The sequence below is a fragment of the Mauremys mutica genome, chromosome 2 (assembly GCF_020497125.1).
Source record: "Mauremys mutica isolate MM-2020 ecotype Southern chromosome 2, ASM2049712v1, whole genome shotgun sequence".
NCBI classification, from domain to species: Eukaryota; Metazoa; Chordata; order Testudines; family Geoemydidae; genus Mauremys; species Mauremys mutica.
The window spans coordinates 177,229,229-177,250,936 of record NC_059073.1 but is presented as its reverse complement, the minus strand read 5'-3'; the positions used below and the strand labels follow the sequence as shown (position 1 = coordinate 177,250,936).

At 45.0% G+C, this 21,708-nt stretch overlaps 1 protein-coding gene across 2 annotated transcripts in view; it reads right to left on the bottom strand.

Moving 5' to 3' along the window:
- Nucleotides 1-19,824, bottom strand: part of PDCD6 (programmed cell death 6) — a 28,466-nt gene extending 8,642 nt beyond the window's left edge. Inside the window, exons 1-3 of one of the 2 annotated variants that reach the window (XM_045006817.1) lie at nt 19,566-19,824; nt 15,472-15,533; nt 2,095-2,139 (exon numbers count right to left, since the gene is read on the bottom strand). In XM_045006817.1, coding sequence (XP_044862752.1) covers nt 2,095-2,139; nt 15,472-15,533; nt 19,566-19,654 — 196 coding nt within the window. In that variant the 5' untranslated portion in view covers nt 19,655-19,824. The remainder of the gene's footprint in view (nt 1-2,094; nt 2,140-15,471; nt 15,534-19,565) is intronic. The other variant, XM_045006819.1, reaches the window with a different exon arrangement.
- Between the last annotated feature and the right edge of the window lie 1,884 nt (nt 19,825-21,708).

Sequence of the window (21,708 nt, the reverse complement as noted above, 5' to 3'; positions counted from 1 at the left end):
AACAAGCATTAATACGTAAGAAACTATACTAAAGTCTTTAGTAAGATTTTGTCATCTTTAATAAGAGATGGGTTGGACTGGCTGAGGAGGTGGTAAACAAATGAAGGGGAGGAGAATTTGTGAAAATAGTGCTGACCTGAAGAAAAAGTAGGAGAGTCCATGAAAGCAGACAGGAGAGGAAGTGGTGAAATAGCAAAGAAAGGAAGATAGGGAAAAACAAAGGAAGTAACTGAAGAAGGCAACATGAAAGAGCAATTGTGTGACAGTGAAGTCTCCTAGGGATCAAATCAGTGACAGATTAGCATGAAGGTTTTGCTCTTCTGCAAGGAATTGCAAAACAAAAGGGAATAGAAAACACCCCTGAAGGATTCTTTTGCATTCAAACTGTCTGCAGTGGAAAATTCTATGACTTGTTTGGACTATAAAAAAAGTTTACTGAACAATGTAAGTAGGGTCCTACCAAATTCACGGTCCATTTTGGTAAATGTCATGATCATAGGATTTTAAAAATTGTAAATCGTTATTTAAATCTGAAATTTCAGTGTTGTAATTATAGGGATTCTGATCCAAAAAGGAGTTGGGGTGGGCTGCAAGGCTATTGGGGTGGGGGTTGCGGTATTGCGACCCTTACTTCTGCACTGCTGCTGGTGGCAGCTCTGCCTTCAGAGCTAGGCAGCTGGAGAGCAGGGACAGCTGGCCGGCAGCAGCACAGAAGGAAGGATAGCATGGTATTGCCATGCTTACTTCTGTGCTGCTGCTGGCGGGGTGCTGCCTTCAGAGCTGAGCACCTGGCCAACAGCCACCCTCTCTGGCTACCCAGCTCTGAAGGCAGCACAGACGTAAAAGTGGCAATACAGTGACCCTAAAATACTGTGACCCCCTAAAATAATGTTGTGATCCCCCTGTAACTCCCTTTTGGGTCAGGATCCCCCAGCTTGAGAAGCGCTTGTCTACCCTGTGAAATCTGTACAGTATAGGGTAAAACACACAAAAGACCAGATTTCGAGGGGGGACACCAGATTTCATGGTCCGTGAAGTGTTTTTCATGGCTGTGAATTTGGTAGGCCCAAAATATAAAATGGCACTGGACTGGAGATTTAATTTCAGCTATATACTTGAACAGATTTGAGTAAATAATTATAAATACATTGTTTATAAGCTGTGTGAGGGAGGAACAGACATTTTTAAAGCTCCATTTGTTTGTCTCTTGCTATACCACTAACTTGCTACCAGCTTCTTTTGCACTGCTGAGAATTATTCCAATAGTTATCAGAGGCTTTCTGCTTTTCCTCCTCCATTTTGATCTTTTTTTGAGGTAAAACATAGGATACGTTTTTCTGCTTGATATAGATGCTCCCCTGGTTACGCAAACCCGACTTATGCAAATCCGCACTTACAGAAAAAGTTACGTAGAGCTCGAATGGCTTTTTTTTGTTTTGTTTTGTTTTGGGAGGGGCGCGGCGTAATGGTCAGGTACACGTTCCCAACTTACGCAAAATTCGAGTTACGCAAGGCATTCCAGAAGAGAACGCTTGCGTAAGTCAGGGAGTGTCCATATTTGTAATTAGAACAAAAGCTTTAAAATTGTTCCCAGTGACTTACTGGTATTAAACATGAAGATAGTCAGATTTTTGACAATAGCACTTTTTCCCTACATTTCTGACACTTGCCATTTTCTCAGCAGTCTTTTAATCTTCCCTAAAAGTTGCTCAGGCAAGTGTGTGTGTGTGTGTGCGCGCGCGCGCGTAGTTATTATTATATTTTCTATAGGTTTTCAAAACAGATGAGGTGTCATTAGGTCTTAGACTTTATTTCATCCTAATGAATAGCTTTTTTTGGAACGGGGTTACCGGAAGAGAGAACTAAAGCTTGTATTAATGATGTTCATAGTGTTACAAACAAAGCAGCTGCAAAGATCAGCTATAAAGAATACATTATACATTGTACCATGTACTTTCAGTTTACTGTTGACCTTAAATGATGTAACTAAGTGCTGCAGCATGTGAAAACCTTAGCCATCAGCTACAGGAGATAAAAAAAATGTTATTTAAAAAGACATATCCTGAGTATGTAACATTGTACAGTTGTACTTACACAGGATTGACCTGACAGTTGCTGGATTAAATGGAGTCCATGTTCCTGAAACAAACAGAAAAGCAGCACGGTGAAGCTTTAAGATAAATAGGAAAAATAACCATAATTAAAAAAAAAAAACCACATGCCAGCCTAGCTAGAAAGTTCAGAGCTAGATCTCGTGGAGGCAATAAACAAAATAATAAGGCTGTGGTATCTAAGGGCTTGTCTTCACGTACAGTGCAGCTGTGCCGCTGTAGCGCTTTAGAGAAGATGCTACTATGCTGACAGGAGAGCTCTCCCATCGACATCACTCTACATGGGAGGGCTAGGTCGGTATAATGACATTGCTCACACTCCTGAGTGATGTAGTTACACCAATATACAGTAACTCCTCACTTAAAGTCGTCCTGGTTAATGCTGTTACATTGCTGATCAATTAGGGAACATACTCGTTTAAAGTTGTGCAATGCTCTCTTATAACATCGTTTGGCAGCCTGCTTTGTCCACTGCTTGCAGGAAGAGCAGCCTGTTGTAGCTAGCTGGTGGGGGCTTGGAACCAGGGTGGACCGGCAGCCACCCTATCAACTCCCTGCTCCCCTAAGTTCCCTGTGCAGCAGCTGCCCAGCAGGCTATTAATTGCCGACAGTTCAGCTGTCATTCCTCCACTGCCATGTGCTGCTCCTGCCCTCTGCCTTAGAGCCACACTCCGGAGCCTCCTGCTTGCTGTGCAACGGGGGCCGGGGGGGAGAAGAAGAGGGCTAATGTCAGGGTGTCATCCTCTCCCCCCACCCCCACGCACCTCCCGCTTACCCCAACTCCATAGAGCAGGGGGGACATGACAGGGCTCAGGACAGAGGAAGCTTGCTGGCAGGAGCTGCTGTCTCAACTTCTATTTTAAAAAGTAGTGTACTTAGAGTAGGGTCAGTGTACTTAAAGGGACAATGCACACTTCTCTCCCATATGATGTGTGTCTGTCTGCCATTCTGTCTCCCCTCCCTCAATTTGTGCTGCCTTGTAGAGTGTGAGGCTACATTAACAACGTGTTAACCCTTGAGGGCTCAGTCGACTGCTAGTTCATCATTTAGCAGTAAGGCATTCCCTGGGAAATATCCCACTCTCTGACTTCACCACCTCAACCAAGCTTCACAATCATCATCGCTGTGTACCAGTATTAAACTGTTTGTTTAAAACTTATACTGTGTGTGTGTGTGTGTGTGTATATACAGACACACACACACACACTAATTATATAGTCTTGTCTGGTGAAGAAAATTTCCCTGGAACTTAACCGCCCCAAATTTACATTAATTCTTATGGGGAAATTGGATTTGCTTAACATCGTTGTGCTTAAAGTCGCATTTTTCAGGAACATAACTACAAGGTTAAGTGAGGAGTTACTATACATCTCTAGTGTACACTCAGGGCTTGGCTACACTTGAAAGTTGCAGCGCTGGTGGAGGTTTTCCAGCACTGCAATTAGTAACCGTCCACACCTGCAAGGCACATCCAGCACTGCAACTCCCTGGCTGCAGCACTGGCTGTACACCTGGTCTGGTTGGGGTGTAACGATTGCAGTGCTGGTGATCCAGCGCTGCTCGTCAAGTGTGGACACACACCAGCGCTGTTATTGGCCTCCAGGGTATTAGCAGATATCTCAGAATGCTTTTATAAATTACTCTTTGTTTTGTTATGCAGCCTCTTTTTGTTTTGTTGTGAACTCAGAGCTCCGTAGCTCCCGGAGCTGCTTATAACACAGCTCCTGTTTGCTGTGATCAATCTGTACCTGGCTGTGAACAATCAAATGAGATAATGAGGCAGGCAGGGAGTGAGTGTTTGCTTGACAGCGGGGAGTCCGTTTGGATGCAGGCTGTTTGCAATTAAGAGTTAAGACTAAGGGGTCGCGAACATTTTCTGATTTTTCAAGGCAGGAAGCTAAACACACAGTGTTGGCTCCAAGAATCCACTCTCTCTCTCCCCCCGCTCCCTGTCACACTACACCACCCCCCACCACCCTCTTTTGAAAAGCACGTTGCTGCCACTTGAACGCTGGGATAGCTGCCCATAATGCATTACTCCCAACCGGGCCACACACCAGCGCTGGTAGCTGTGAGTGTGGCCACACACCAGCGCTGTCCCTACACAGCTGCACGACCAGCGCTGTAACTCCCAGCGCTGCAACTTTCAAGTGTAGCCAAGCCCTTTGTGGCCTTAGTTTCAGGCAATCTATGGGGTTTTTTTCTGACCAACATTTTATAACTTTTGCATACTAACAGGAAGGTTGTTGAGACACTACTGCAAGAATCAGGAAGGAATTTTTTTTCTCCCTTGTTACACAAGTGCTGAGCGATTTTAAGGCATATAAAGGAGAGGACAATGTGTGTGTGTCTTCATTTGAAGTACTGGCATTATAAAATCTGGATTTACCATCTCATCCAGTACGTTAAGTACTATGTGCATATAATTAAACATTCAAAAAGAAGAATGTCCAATGGAATACCTTTGTTAAATACAAAACAAATAGGGATTTTAGTCTTAAATGCTTTGCTTTATTTCACAGAAGAGTCAATAGTTCTTTATCCAATGAACTTTTAGGCTGGCATTAGAATTCAAACTTCAGATTTTCTATTAGCGTTAGAACCTCTGATACCATTTGACCTGAGCATGCATAGAAGCTGTGATTTTAAAAAATATTAGTTTTTTTTCCACCAAATTTACTGCATTACTCCTCATGGAAGCCAGTCAATATTTCAAGTTTTATAGTTATCCACAGTCATTCTTTAAATGAAAGAGCATCTTTCCATGCTTGTCTACCTCAAGAAGGGAATGAACATATTTTGCTCAAATTTTCTCATGTTCTCTAAGTCAGTATCTAGCAGGAGAAGTTTTAGCCCCAAACTACAGTATAATATTTGAGTGACTAGTGTGGAAATAGAGTACTAATATAAAAGTCTAGTTAACCAAAGTATTCAGTATTACAAACATGAAAGCAATTCAACATTTTAGCCTCACATCCAATATCATCTCCTCATCAACTGGATGAGAGAGCTGCCCCTCAGATTTCAGTTTCCTGTAACATTATGTTCCTAATTCTCCAAATATTACTAGCCTTCTAGGAGACAAACTGAGGACTTGAGTTAATGTAAATAACAAACAGGGAAAAGCTTTCGAAGTGTATAAAGATCACATGAAAAGAGCAGTTATGGGTACAAAAATAGTTGCCTGCAGTTCATCATTACTGCATCTGAAGCAAAATTGCTTCTCTCCCACTGTCCAAATAGACACTCAGGTCACAAACCAAGTCTGAGTGGGCTGCAACCTGCATGAGAGTGTAATATAGATTAGCCATAGATCTAGAAATAAAGGACAAAGTCTAAACTATGTTTTTTCCATTGTAAATTTAGTGAAACAGCTGGAGGATATTTCTCCTATTCCCCTACTTATTTTCGACAAGTCCTTGCCTTTATGTAAAGACTCCCTTTAATAAAATATGGTTTTAGTGACACAAACTTGTGTCACATATCAGCTGGTATTCTACATCCTTTGCCAAGCATCCCCTAAACTGGCATTGGACTAAAAGCTTATTCCCCTTTAGAAAGAGAACTCAACATATTACTGTTCCCCGTTCCAGCACCTGGGCCATAACACTAATAAGTAAATATAGTAATATCACAAGTGGAATGTTTTAGAAAATTTTCAACTATGAAAGTTAATGGGAAATTAGATCTAGGAGCGGAGAAGACTTGTGGCACATTTACGAAACATTACAGGGCTATGGAGCTGTGCTCTGGCTCTAGGAAAAACCTGCAGCTCCACGCTCCAGCTCCGGGCTCTGCTCCAAAGCCCTGGTTTCTTATAAAGGACAACAAATATTCCTAGCCATTCAGGGAGACTTGTCCACACCACTGATAAATTCCTATTGGCTGTATCAGTTGGCCTGTGTGTGTTCGTACACACTCAACAGTTCCATCAATTTGTCAAGACATTTCTACTTACAGTACTGGAAAGAACTCAAGCAGGTCACATGTTTCATCCTGAGAGAAACTTTGTGCAAAAGAGACATGGGAGGTGGTAAGTTTTGCAACTTAACAGTGGCCACTGTAATTGGCAGGGCAATAGTTCTAAAATAAGAAATTCATGCTAAAAGAGAAGAGGGTGTATTTGTAGTTTCTTGAACAGGCAGTTGTGACAAAGTGGGTATTTTCCCTTGTTATGTTGTATGTGAGCCTATGTGAGTTTTACTGTTTTGCACGAATACTGCATGTGCCTCAGTTTCCCTGTGTGTTGCACCAATGTCTCAGTGGTGGGAATAAGGGTGTGAGACTTTGGCTTAGACCCCTGGGGCAGGTGAGGCTGCTCCAGTTGCCTGTACCTATGCTATGGCGGGTGCCCTTCGTAACCTGAGACCCAGGAGGGGGATGCATCCAGGTGACGACCAGGTGATTCTTTGCCTGGGAAGCAAGACAAAGAGCAGGAGGAGCAGCAATGGGGGGAGGAGGGGGGTGTTATATGAGGTCAGGTCTCTGGAAGCTGGGCAGTCTGCTTGGGTGGCCTGGAGAGGGGATTCCAAGATGGACTTGGCTGAAAGTCACTAATTTCTGTTATACATGCTAGCTGAGAGTCACTGGAGCTGGGGTGCAGGGCTCTCTGGCTTCCCCAGGAGCCCCGCCCGGGTGGACTTGCTGCAGGAAGCGCATGGTGTGGAAGGGGATGCTGTATGTTCCAAGGTCAGGCCCAGCTGTGTAAGCTTCTTGCTCTGGCAACAGTATGCTCAGAGAAAGGAGGCATGCTACTCTAGAGTCCTGGCTGGCTTCATATGGAGTAGTTCCAGAGCATCACCCTGGTGAGACTGTGACAGTGAAAAGCTTATGTACTGCCAGCAAATAGGAGACTTCCATGGACAGCAGAGTCCTAAGCCATTATTTTTGTAGAATTTAGATTTTCAATATGCTTTGTGGCCTGTTTTCATTCATTGCCAGTGATATACTCAGTTATGAGGATGACCTTCCAAACATGAACCAATTCCATGCTGACATCCGACTCTGCAGACAGCACCAATGGTTGTTACTGCTGTTCAAAAGAAGCAGGGTGGTGAAAACAACTCCCCCAAGAAAAATAACCCAGTAGTTTTTTTGTCTGGTTCTTTTTCTTGAACTCATCACTGTGATTTACATAATCCTAACAGCCATTCATAAGAACATAAGAATGGCCATACAGGGTCAGACCAACGGTCCATCTAGCCCCAGAGCCTACCTTTTGACAGTAGTTGGTGCCCGATGCTTCAGAGGACATGAACAGAACAGGGCAATTTATCAAGTGATACATCCCCTGTCATCAACTCCCAGCAGTCAGAGGTTTAGGAACACTGAGAGCCAGGGACCATCTTAGCTAATAGCCATTGATGGATAAGTTAATAGAGGATAGATCTAATTCTTTTTTGAACCTAGATGAACAGTCCCAGTCTTTTTAATCTCTCCTCATATGGAAGCTGTTCTATACCCATAATCATTTTGTTGACCTTCTCTGAAAGTTTCCCAATTCTAACATATCCTTTTTGAGATGGGACGACCAGAACTGCATGCAGTACTCGTGGGTGTACCATGGATATGTAAAGTCGCATTATGATACTTTCCATCTTATTTATCTATCCCTTTCCTAACATTCTGTTAGCTTTTTTGACTGCAGTTACACATTGAGCAGATGTTTTCAGAGATCTACACATGACTCCAAGATCTCTTTCTTGAGCGGTAACAGCTAATTTAGATGCCATCATTTTGTATGGATAGTTGGGATTATGTTTTCCAATGTTCATTACTTTGCATTTATCAACATCAAATTTCATCTGCCATTTTGTTGCCCAGTCACCCACTTTTGTGAGATCCCTTTGTAACTCTTTTCATTCTGCTTTGGAGTTAACTATCTTGAGTAATCTTATATCATCTGCAAATTTTTCCACCTCACTGTTTACCCCCTTTTCCAGATCTTTGATGAATATATTGAACAGCACTGTCCCAGTACAGATTCTGGGGGGTACACCACTATTTACCTCTCTCCATTCTGAAAACTGACCATTTATTACTATCCTTTGTTTTCTCCCTTTTAACAAATTATTGATCCTGATCCATAAGAGGACCTTCCCTCTTAGCCCATGACTGCTTACTTTGCTTAAGGCCTTTGGTGAGGGACCTTGTAAAAGACTTTCTGAAAGTCCAAATACATTATATCCACTGGACCACCATTGCCCATCAAAGAAATCTACATAAGAAAGGCCGTACCGGGTCAGACCAAAGGTCCATCTAGCCCAGCATCTGTCTACCGACAGTGGCCAATGCCAGGTGCCCCTGAGGGAGTGAACCTAACAGGCAATGATCAAGTGATCTCTCTCCTGCCATCCATCTCCATCCTCTGACGAACAGAGGCTAGGGACACCATTCTTACCCATCCTGGCTAATAGCCATTTATGGACTTAACCACCATGAATTTATCCAGTCCCCTTTTAAACATTGTTATAGTCCTAGCCTTCACAACCTCCTCAGGTAAGGAGTTCCACAAGTTGACTGTGGGCTGCGTGAAGAACTTCCTTTTATTTGTTTTAAACCTGCTGCCTATTAATTTCATTTGATGACCCCTAGTTCTTGTATTATGGGAATAAGTAAATAACTTTTCCTTATCCACTTTCTCAACATCACTCATGATTTTATATACCTCTATCATGTCCCCCCTTAGTCTCCTCTTTTCCAAACTGAAGAGTCCTAGCCTCTTTAATCTTTCCTCATATGGGACCCTCTCCAAACCCCTAATCATTTTAGTTGCTCTTTTCTGAACCTTTTCTAGTGCTAGAATATCTTTTTTGAGGTGAGGAGACCACATCTGTACACAGTATTCGAGATGTGGGCGTACTATGGATTTATATAAGGGCAATAATATATTCTCAGTCTTATTCTCTATCCCCTTTTTAATGATTCCTAACATCCTGTTTGCTTTTTTGACCGCCTCTGCACACTGCGTGGACATCTTCAGAGAACTATCCATGATGACTCCAAGATCTTTTTCCTGACTCGTTGTAGCTAAATTAGCCCCCATCATATTGTATGTATAGTTGGGGTTATTTTTTCCAATGTGCATTACTTTACATTTATCCACATTAAATTTCATTTGCCATTTTGTTGCCCAATCACTTAGTTTTGTGAGATCTTTTTGAAGTTCTTCACAATCTGCTTTGGTCTTAACTATCTTGAGTAGTTTAGTATCATCTGCAAACTTGGCCACCTCACTGTTTACCCCTTTCTCCAGATCATTTATGAATAAATTGAATAGGATTGGTCCTAGGACTGACCCTTGGGGAACACCACTAGTTACCCCTCTCCATTCTGAGAATTTACCATTAATTCCTACCCTTTGTTCCCTGTCCTTTAACCAGTTCTCAATCCATGAAAGGACCTTTCCTTTTATCCCATGACAGCTTAATTTACGTAAGAGCCTTTGGCGAGGGACCTTGTCAAAGGCTTTCTGGAAATCTAAGTACACTATGTCCACCAGATCCCCCTTGTCCACATGTTTGTTGAGCCCTTCAAAGAACTCTAATAGATTAGTAAGACACGATTTCCCTTTACAGAAACCATGTTGACTATTGCTCAAGAGTTTATGTTTTTCTATGTGTCTGACAATTTTATTCTTTACTATTGTTTCAACTAATTTGCCCGGTACCGATGTTAGACTTACCGGTCTGTAATTGCCAGGATCACCCCTAGAGCCCTTTTTAAATATTGGCGTTACATTAGCTAACTTCCAGTCATTGGGTACCGAAGCCGATTTAAAGGACAGGTTACAAACCTTGGTTAATAGTTCCGCAACTTCACATTTGAGTTCTTTCAGAACTCTTGGGTGAATGCCATCTGGTCCCGGTGACTTGTTAATGTTGAGTTTATCAATTAATTCCAAAACCTCCTCTAGTGACACTTCAATCTGTGACAGTTCCTCAGATTTGTCACCTACAAAGCCAGCTCAGGTTTGGGAATCTCCCTAACAGCCTCAGCCGTGAAGACTGAAGCAAAAAATCCATTTAGTTTCTCTGCAATGACTTTATCATCTTTAAGCGCTCCTTTTGTATTTTGATCATCAAGGGGCCCCACTGGTTGTTTAGCAGGCTTCCTGCTTCTGATGTACTTAAAAAACATTTTGTTATTACCTTTGGAGTTTTTGGCTAGCCGTTCTTCAAACTCCTCTTTGGCTTTTCTTATTACACTCTTGCACTTAAGTTGGCAGTGTTTGTGCTCCTTTCTATTTGCCTCACTGGGATTTGACTTCCACTTTTTAAAGGAAGTCTTTTTATCTCTCACTGCTTCTTTTACATGGTTGTTAAGCCACGGTGGCTCTTTTTTAGTTCTTTTACTGTTTTTCTTAATTTGGGATATACATTGAAGTTGGGCCTCTATTATGGCGTCTTTAAAAAGGGCCCACGCAACTTGCAGGGATTTCACTTTAGTCACTGTACCTTTTAACTTTTGTCTAACTAACCCCCTCATTTTTGTATAGTTCCCCCTTTTGAAATTAAAAGCCACAGTGTTGGGCAGTTGAGATGTTCTTCCCACCACAGGGATGTTGAATGCTATTGTATTATGGTCACTATTTCCAAGCGGTCCTGCTATAGTTACCCCTTGGACCAGCTCCTGCGCTCCACTCAGGATTAAATCTAGAGTTGCCTCTCCCCTTGTGGGTTCCCGTACCAGCTGCTCCATGAAGCAGTCATTTAAAGTATCGAGAAATTTTATCTCTGCATTTCGTCCTGAAGTGAAATGTTCCCAGTCAATATGGGGAAAATTGAAATCCCCCACTATTATTGGGTTCTTAATTTTGATAGCCTCTCTAATTTCCCTTAGCATTTCATCATCACTATTACTGTCCTGGTCAGGTGGTCGATAATAGATCCCTACTGTTCTATTTTTACTAGAGCATGAAATTTCTATCCATAGAGACTCTATGGAACCTGTGGATTCGCTTAAGATTTTTACTTCATTTGAATCTACACTTTCTTTAACATATAGTGCCACTCCTCCCCCTGCACGGCCTGTTCTGTCCTTCCGATATATTTTGTACCCCGGAATGATTGTGTCCCATTGATTGGTCTCAGTCCACCAGGTTTCTGTGATGCCTATTATATCTATATCCTCCTTTATCACAAGGCACTCTAGTTCACCCATCTTATTATTTAGACTTCTGGCATTTGTGTACAAGCACTTTAAAAACTCGTCCCTGTTTATTAGCCTGCCTTTTTCTGATGTGCCAGATTCTTTATGTGACTGTTTATCATCTGATCCGGCCCTTACATTATATTTCTCATTCCTCTGCTCCTGACTATAACCTGGAGATTCTCTATCATCAGACTCTCCCCTAAGAGAAGTCTGTGTCCGATCCACACGCTCCTCTGCAGCAGTCGGCTTTCCCCCCCATCTCCTAGTTTAAAAACTGCTCTACAACCTTTTTAATGTTTAGTACCAGCAGTCTGGTTCCACTTTGGTTTAGGTGGAGCCCATCTCTCCTGTATAGGCTCCTCCCATCCCAGAAGTTTCCCCAGTTCCTAATGAACGTGAACCCCTCCTCTCTACACCATCGTCTCATCCACGCATTGAGACTCTGAAGCTCTGCCTGCCTACCCGGCCCTGCGCGTGGAACTGGGAGCATTTCTGAAAATGCCACCATAGAGGTCCTGGATTTCAGTCTCTTCCCTAGCAGCCTAAATTTGGCTTCCAGGACATCTCTCCTACCCTTCCCTATGTCATTGGTACCTACATGTACCACGACCACCGGCTCCTCCCCAGCACTACACATAAGTCTATCTAGATGCCTCGAGAGATCCGCAACCTTCGCACCAGGCAGGCAAGCCACCATACGGTTCTCCCGGTCATCACAGACCCAGCTATCTACATTTCTAATAATCGAATCTCCCATTACTAACACCTGCCTTTTCCTAGAAACTGGAGTTCCCTCCCCCGGAGAGGCAACCTCAGTGCGAGAGGCAACCCCAGCACCATCTGGAAGGAGGGTCCCAACTACGGGAAGGTTTCCCTCTGCTCCCATTGACTGCTCTACTTCCCTGGGCCCTTCTTCCTCCTCAACAGCACAGGAGCTGTCTAAGCGGAGGTGGGACAATTCTACAGTGTCCCGGAAAGCCTCATCGACATACCTCTCTGCCTCTCTCAGCTCCTCCAGTTCCGCCACCCTGGCCTCCAAAGTCCGTACATGGTCTCTGAGGGCCAGGAGCTCCTTGCACTGACTGCACACATACTCCACCTGCCCACAGGGCAAGTAATCATACATGCGACAGTCAGCGCAATAAACTGGATAGCCCCCACTCTGCTGCTGGGCTTCTGCCTGCATTGTCTCCTAGTTAGTGAAAGGGTGGTTTACGGAAAGTAGTTTTGGAATGTGGTTCTGTTTACAGGTTTTAGGGGGGGGCCACGGGGAAGGGGTTAGGGCTGGCGAGGGGCTCCCACTCCCTTCCCACTTCCCTTCTAAACTCCCTTGCGAAACTCCCTGTTAGCAGCCCCTGTTCGCAAAGCTCCCTGGTCGCTTGTGCGCGGCTTTAGATTGGGGAGGCATGATTTCCCTTTACAAAAGCCATGTTGACTCTTCCCCAATATATCATGTTTGTCTAGGTGTCTGGTAACTTTGTTCTTTACTATAGTTTCAACAAATTTGCCTGGTACTGAAGTCAGGCTTACCGGCCTGTAATTGCCGGGATCACCACAGGAGACTTTAAAAAATTGGTATCATATTAGCTATCCTCCAGTCATCTGGTACAGAAGCTGATTTAAATGATAGGTTACATAACACAGTTAGTGGTTCAGCAATTTCATATTTGAGTTCCTTCAGAATTCTTGGGTGAAAACCATTCTGTCTTGTGGAGTCACTGCTGTTTAATTTAACCATTCCCCCCCCCCCGCCTCCTCTATTGACACCTAGATCTGAAGAACTGTGCCAGATTGATCACCTAAAAAAATAATTGGTTCAGATGTAGGAATTTCCCTCATCTCTGCAGCGAAGATTGATGCAAATAATTCAATTAGCTTCTCTGCAATGCCCTGGTCCTTCCTTAAGTGCTCCTTTAACACCAAGGCTGTCCAATGGTCCCAGTGATTGTTTGGCAGACTCTCTGTTTTTGGTGCACTTAAATTTTTTGCTGTTAATTTGTGTCATTTTCTAATTGCTCTTCAACTTCTTTTTTGGCCTGCCTAATGATACTTTTACACTTGACTTGCGAGAATTTATGTTTCTTTCTATTTTCCTCAGTAGGATTTAACCTCCAATTTTTGAAAGATGTCTTTGTCTCTAACCACCTTTTACAATGTTGTTTAGCCATGGTGGCATTTTTTTTTTTATCTTCTGTTTTTAATTGGGGGGTATACATATAGTTTGAGCCTCTAATATGGAGAGTTGTTTGTTTTTTTTTAAAAGCTTCCAAGCAGCTTGCAGGCATTTCACTAAGAGAGTCTGGATCTTGATGTTTCTAGTATCTGTCAATCTTTAGAATATTTCTCCTTTACAAAAGTTAAAAAGGGATGTGATAAGAACATCTATGTTCTTACTATGCACATTAGAAACTACAGTAAATTTATATACAACCATCTGGAAGCCTAGAGAAGAATGAGTGGAATCACTGATGAATGGAAAGAGAGAAGGAGCTTGTGTGGAATCAACTGCCATTATATCCTGGAAGAAGGGCGTAGGTGTAATTGAGACTGGTTAGGGGTGCTTAGTTTGTTAGAATACAGAAACTTATGGAATGTGGGCAAGATATCTGTTAATGCATTTATATAAACTATCTAGCTCAGTGTTGAATTCCTAAGTGGTGATTTCTCATATAACTATATCAAATGTTCAAACTGCTAACCAATACTGTAAACAAGCAGGGAAGAAAGACAGAAATTTTAGCAGTTGTTTGTGTAACAACACTGAAAAGTGGGTCACAGGGAAAAAAAGGTTAATTTGAGGAATTTAAAGTAAAAGAGCTGGCAAAGACAGGTTTCCAAAACTATTGTAAACAAATTGTGAACAAAAACTGAAGAAATTTGGGTCGCGGTTTCTCTATTTTTGCCACAATTTTAAAGTTTCATCCTTTCAAGCAGGCTGTTCTAGCTATGGGAAAAAGAATAGGTGATACAGTGAGTAGATCTTATTATACCAGGTAAACAACTAATTTATTTTTGCTATTAGTCAGAAGACTTATAAAATAATGGCATTTTGTACTCCATAGTAAGTTTTGTTTCCTAGGTATATTCCAAGTCAGATGATTAGTAATAAAAATTTTATTTTGTTCCTGGTAGCACTGCAGCCCAAATGTCACCTGGCCTCACCTTCACCACAGATCCCTTGTGCAGGAAGGGTGACAGAATTAAACTTTGCAACTTTCCCACATGAAAGAAAATGGGGATACAACAAACAGCTACCCAACATGAGCCTCTTAGATGTTCCAGAAAAAGGCATGAAATTACCAGAAAACTCTGCCAACTGCAGTTAGGACATCAAAGATGTATGAGCAGCACCTCATAGCCAACTGTAACTAAGGCTTGTCTACACTTGAAATACTACAATGGGACTGGAAGAGCTCAGTGTGGCTCGAAAGCTTGTCTCTCACCAGCAGAAGTTCGTCCAATAAAAGATATTGCCTCACCGACCTTATCTCATGAAGCCCTGACAGACTAAATAAATGGCTTTGTGAAGCACTAATGAGAACACTTTACCACCTCCTCCTTCCTTCTGTAACATCCGGTTATTTCTCTCTCTATTAAAACCATCACTAACCATTAGACCTCTTACCATCCTAATTTCCTGCACCATGGTATGCAACAAAGATTACATGTGCAGCAAGACAGGTTCGAAGTGCTCCTGTACAATTTTCCTGGACTATACATTGGTCCTAGTTAAAATAATGAAGGGCACATTCAGAAGCGACGAGTGAGTAATATGGATAACAACACCTTAATTCCTGTGAACACAAAGACAGCTGGAGGATGCTATACTTATGCTTTTTCTCTCTAGAAAAAAAATCCCCATGCAGAGAAACAACAGGAGCGGAGCTTGTGCTATTAAAACACATCAAAAACCTAACAGAGAACATTTGAACTGGATTTTTTTCTCTCTTTAAGGTCTGAAAAAAGGAAACTTCCTGGAGCTATGAATTATACATCTCATTTGTCTCTGATTATTGTTTTGCTCCCTTTTTTATTCACTTCTCTCTCCATCTTCCACTGCAGAATTGCTCCCTATTATATGTTCAGATTTTTAGTTTCCTTTGTACTTCTTAGAAGAGATCTATCTCATGTAACCAAAAGGGGGAATAAGAAATGCATATGCTAAACATATAAGCAGCTTTTTTTTTTTTGGCTGAGTCACACTTACCATTGGATAATGCCTGCTGAAGTTCACTGTCAGATATTACTCCACTCCTGTCTTTATCAACCCTGCAAACAAACACAAATTTTAAAGATTTCACTTTAAAATGTGTAACTTAAGAAAACTGTTTCAAATGAGAGAATTTCAGTAATAGTTTGAAAACTATTCTTTTAATCAGAAAAAATTTAAAAAAAAAGGAGACAATTGATACTAATTAAAGTTTAGGTCCAGCAAAAACTTAGGCCTTGTCTACACTAGAGTTTTGTTGACAGAAGTCAGGTTTCGTTGACAAACTGTGGAGGTGTACACACTCCAATGCTCCTTCCACCAACAAAAATCTCCTGCTTTGTTAGCGAAATAAAACCACCTTGATGAGAAGTGTAGAGCTTTTTACAGTGAAGTTATATCGACAAAGTGTCAGCGTGGACACTGTGGTTGGTTATATCGCTATAAATGACCTCCAGGATGTGTCCCAAAATGCCCATCCTGGCTGCTCTGATCAGTAGTTCAAACTCCGCTGCCTTGCAATCAGGTACACAGGCATTCGCCCTTCTCCCTTTAAAGGCACAGGAATTTTTAAAATTCTTCTGTTTGCTCGGCGTAGAGAGCTCATATCACATCTTCCCATCTGACCATGGCGGCTCCATGAACCAAATGTTCTCCCGCTTGAAGCACACTGGATCTGCTGAGTATATGCGGAGGGGAGACTGTGCAGTCCCAGCTCCACCCCAGCAAACATCAAGGAGCTGAAGCAGGCATACCAGGAGGCAAGAGAGGCAAAGAGTCGCTCTGGTGCTGCGCCAAAGACCTGCTACTTCTATAAGGAGCTGAACACCATCCTCCACTGTGACCCAATTCAGCGGGGCTAGAGACAGTGGAATCAACCCCGAGGAGGTTGAGTTAGAGGACGAGATGGGAAAAGGCTGTCCAGGACCTCATCTTGACCCCAGAGGATTCAAGCCAGTCCCAACACTGTCTCTAGAGCACATGATAAGGAGAAGGGAGCTCTGGTAAGCCATCTTTTTGAGTTGATGCTGCTCAGGTAGAGCTGTCCTTTGCTTTGTTATATTCTAGAAATGGGTGAAGGGATAGAAATGTACACAACTAGCAGTTTTTGCGTGTGCTTCACATTCCCCTGTGCAGCTAAGCAGTGCTGCAGAACAGTGTGTTGATGCACAATAAGATTTCACAGGAATCCTCCATAGAGATCTCTAGGAAACTTTCCTGGAAGTACTCGCCAATCCTCTGCTGAAGGTTCCTTGACAGAGCTGCTTTGTTCCTTCCCCCATTGTAGGAAACTTTCCTGCACCAATCGGTAATCACTTGTGCAGGGACCAAAGCAGCACACATGTGAGCAGTCTAGGGAACCAGTCTGAAGCCGCATGCATCCAAGATATGCACCCTCTCATCCTTGCTTACCCTCAGGAGTGAGATATCGGATACAATGACCCCCGCCTGTTGAAAGCAGTGGCAGAATTTACAATTGTGTGTCTGATCACCTACAGCAAACCCCTTAAAAAAACCATCTAAACCCTTTGCCCTATCTTGAGCCTCTTTCCCCCTGGCCTGAACTAATCATATTTAAGGCATTTGCTGAGCCTTGTGCTTGCCAAGAGACAGTGAGAAACAGATTTGTATGTAAAAAGATGTGTATTTTACTAGCATGATTCAACGCCGTGAGTGCACTAACAATCATGCTTCTGTTTATTGTTTCTTGCACTTCTGCGGGTGTGGCCTTCAGAATCCCTCCACCAGATAAGGAAATGACCGAGGAAGAGCAAGGAGGACATGTTTCGAGAGGTGCTCCAATCCTCGGATGACAAACAAAAACCCTAACCCCCACGCCTCCTGTTCTGAACTTATGATATATTTAGTACCCCGGAATGATTGTGTCCCATTGATACTCCCCACTCCACCAGGTTTCTGAGGTGCCTATTATATCAATATCCTCCTTTAACACAAGGCTCTCTGGTTCACCCATCTTATTATTTAGACTTCTAGCATTTGTGTACAAGCACTTTAAAAACTTATCACTGTTTGTCTGCCCTTTTCTGATGAGTCAGATTCTTTTTTATGAAAATGTTTTTCATCTGATCTGGCCTATACGTTATCCTCTTCCATCCTCTCCTCCTGACTAAAACCTAGAGAATTTCTATCAATAGACTCTCCTCTAAGAAGTCTCTGTCCGATCCACATGCTCGTCTGCAGCAATCGGCTTTCCCCCGTCTCTTAGTTTAAAAACTACTCTGCAACCTTTTTAATGTTAAATGCCAGCAGTCTGGATCCACTATGGTTTAGGGGTGGAGCCCATCCTTCCTGTATAGGCTCCCCTATCCCAAAAGTTTCCCCAGTTACTCATAAATCTAAACCCCTCCTCCCTACACCATCATCTCATCCACGCATTGAGACTCTGAAGCTCTGCCTGCTTACCTAGCCCTGCGCGTGGAACCAGAAGCATTTCTGAGAATGCGACCATAGAGATACTGGACTTCCTAGCAGCCTAAATTCGGCCTCCTGGACATCTCTCCTACCCTTGCCTAGGTCATTGGTACCTACATGTATCATGACTACCGGCTCCTTCCCAGCACTACACATAAGTCTATCTAGATGCCTTGAGAGATCTGCAACCTTCACACCAGGCAGGCAAGTCACCATACGGTTCTCCAGGTCATCACATACCGAGCTATCTATGTTTCTAATGATCGAATCTCTCATTACATCACAGTGGGATAGCTACCCACAGTGCACTACACTCACTGTTGATGATAGAGCATAACTGTGAATACGCTCCACCAACTGAAGGAGTGTCATGTGAACATGCACAAACAACGTAATTATACCGCTCTTTGATCGTCAGCATAACTTGCTCAACAAAACTCTGAAGTGTAGACAAGGCCTTACGCACATGCTTAACTTGACTGGTATGAACAGTCCCACTCACGGTAATAAAATTAAACATATTTAAGTATTTGTAGAATTGGGGCCTAAAAGTTGTTTTCTTATCTTGCCTGCTAAAATAAGAAATCTTGTCTTCTATAAACCCATTCATTACAAAGCTTATTATGTAACTATTTAAGGGTATCACAAATATAAAGATTTAAACTGGTGATAAAAAGTATCAAGGGCCACAGGAATAGGAAGAATAATCAGGAATAGAAATGAATATAGGTATAGTTATGAATGAATAGTCAAAGACACTGGTAAGCCACTGAAAAAAGCAAACATAGTTTGGGTATATGCCACAGAAGACAATCAACTCAACAATACAATATTTAAAATGGAGTGCAAAAACCTGTGCAATGAACACTGAACTAATGTAAAAGAAAAGCCACGAAATAGATAGATGAAAGAAACCCATATTATTAAAACCAAGCAGGTAGAGCACTGCAAGTACTGAGAGTAACCTTTGGAGGAAAAATAATCAATACGTGATAATCCCCTAATCATAGGTTTGGGCATAAACCACTTGAAGTCTGAGCTAGTAATGCCTATATGGGAGATGTCTTAGAGCACAATGCAGGATGCTCATCACGCGCTCCAGCGAGAGTGGGGGACCCTACAGTCTGTTTCAGGGTTGCTTTCCCTGCCCCCAAATCCCGTTTGTCCCGCAGTATCCCCGGGAGCTGCAAGTAGCGCTACGCCCAGTACGTGCTCAGCCGCCCGCGGCTCAGGCGGCGCTTCACACACCGCCCACCCTCACTGCTGACATGGGAGGGGCCGCACTTCAGGGCCTGGCTGCCCACAGCCGCTGCACGGCCCCTCAACCCGGCCAGTGCGGCTAGACCGGACGGGCCCGGCGCGGACAGGCTGGGGCGGGCTCAGTCCTGGCGGTGGCTATTCCCGCGCGGCCACAGGTGGAGCCGCCTCCCCCCCGGGGCGGGACGGGGCGGGGCTGGAGGAACGGACCCAGCGATCGCGGTGCTGCTGCTGCGCCGGGCCGGACGCGGCCTCTGCGGAGAGAGGGGCGGCGGCGGCGGCGGCGAGACGCGGCCGGGTGGGGCTCCAGGACGCCAGCCCGGCCCGGGCGCGGCCGCCGCAGGGGATCGGGGCCCGACACCGGATCTCGGCGGGGGGTAACTCGGCGGCCCCGGGGCTCTCACCTCTGGAACACGCTCCACAGGAAGTTGGGCTCCTGCATTCCCGGGCCACCGCCCGCCGGGCCGGGCCGATACTGATACCCCGCCGCCATCGCCCCGCGCGCCGCGCCGCTCAGCCCCGCTCGCTCGCTCGCTCGCTGTAGCTACCAAGCGCCGCAACGGTCACGGGACCGCAAGCTGCTGCTGCCTCACTTCCGCTTCCTGCCCTTCTACCGCCGCCCTGCCGGGATCACGTGACTGACTGGCATCGCGAGCGGCCTGGCTCCGCCCCCGGGATTCCACCGCGCGGAGGGGCGCGTCCCCCATCACCCCACGGGGGCGGGTCTAAGCGAAACCCCGCCCCCTCTCTCCCCCGGCGAATCTCTGAGGGGGAACGCGGGGACCCACCCCCCGCCGCAGTGCGCTGTATGCGCGCGCGCGCTGTCGCCCCTCCACCCAACACCCTCCCCTGCTCGCGCCGTGTGGGGGCTGTGGTGCCGCCGCCGCCCCCTGTAACAGTCCGAGCGGGGCGGGGGAACAGCGCCCGCCGGAGCGCGCGGCAAGGCGCGCGCGGGGGGAGGGGCCGGGCCAGTGAAGCCGGCGGTGCGATGAACCCCTGGTCCTGCCCGAGCCGGTCACTGGCGGTTGGAAACAGGCCCCAGGTGCTTAGCGCCCGCCTGGCCCCGCGGCACGCGGGGAGCCCAGCCCGGCCCCTAACGTTCTCCTAACGGGTCCCTCGTAAGTGATTTTGGTTCGCCCAGAGGCACCAACTTTCTCCGGCGCCAGCGGGTGCTCGTGCCGCTGGCCCTGCCCCTGCCCCGACTCCACTCCCTTTCCCTGCCCCCATTGCAGCCCCTGCCCCAAATCCCAGCCCCAACTCTGCCCCTCCTCGCCCCTGTTGGATCCCTGCCCCAAATCCCAGCCCCGCCTCTCCCCCCTCCCTCCCTGCCCCGCAAAACAGGCAAGCACTGGGGGGGGAGGCAGAAGTGGAGGTGAGTTGGAGCAGGGGGGGGTGGGGCCATGGGGAGCTGCTGGTGGGTGCTCAGCACCCACTAATTTTTCTCTGTGGGTGCTCCAGCCCCGGAGCACCCAAGGAGTTGGCACCTATGGGTTCACCCCTAGTCTAGCCAACCAGAATGACAATTTTTTCCTCAGAAAATATTTTTCTGGCCTTTCATCAACACTCTGCTTTTCTGACTAGGCCGAGCCCATTACATTATCATGTTGATAAAACAATGGAAATACACATGAATAAATATTAGATATTCCTAATTTGCATAAAATTAGTACATTATAAGGAAGAGTTGCAAAATCATCTTTAGACAGACATTCCCTCAGTATACCTATTACATCATCTTGAGTCAAATGTGGTGTAACAGATCATTTGGCTAGCCAGTTCAGCACCATATCTCAGTTACAAAGGCCCATGTGCTTTCCCATGGCTCTAGCTTGCTCTCGTGGAAGAGCTTTACTTCCATGTTTTCCCAAGGGGGGTTGCCCAGTGTTTTCAAATTGGGTAACTGTGGTCACCACAGGAGCCAACAGGCATCCTTTCTGTGCAGCTTCCACCTCCTCCCAGCTTGTAGGTGCGGAGGGTAGCTGCTTTTTCCCACACCAATTTTCTGGTGGATGTTCCTCACACCAATCCATTGTTAAGGCAGCCAGGGGGCAACGAGTGTGTGCTATGGACCTGCGGGATTGGTTGCTGCTACGCATGGCTCATGCAGCGTCTCATGGTCTCAGACACCACCCAGTGGTCCAGAGACATCTACATCAAACACATCACCGGCCACCGACAGTATCAGGAGACATGAGCCGAAGAGACATCATGCATCAACTACTAGAAAGGGACCGAAAGACTGTCCGTTGGTAGCACCCCATGGCCCCACCCCCCCTGCTCCAACTCACCTCCACTTCTGCCTCCTCCGCAAGCTCCCACATCCATATGAACTGGAACCATAAACTCACTGACTGTTAAATCTCACCAAATGAGGGTCAATCCATCCTCATCATCGTATCCACTCATTATACTCCACACCTGAACATAGCCATTATATGGACAACATACCCTCATATCTCAATGTCTGTACTTTGACCCGTCAACCTTTTACCCCCAATCGGGGATATTGCAGATTATGTATTCCTTACGCCAGTGTTTCCCAAACTT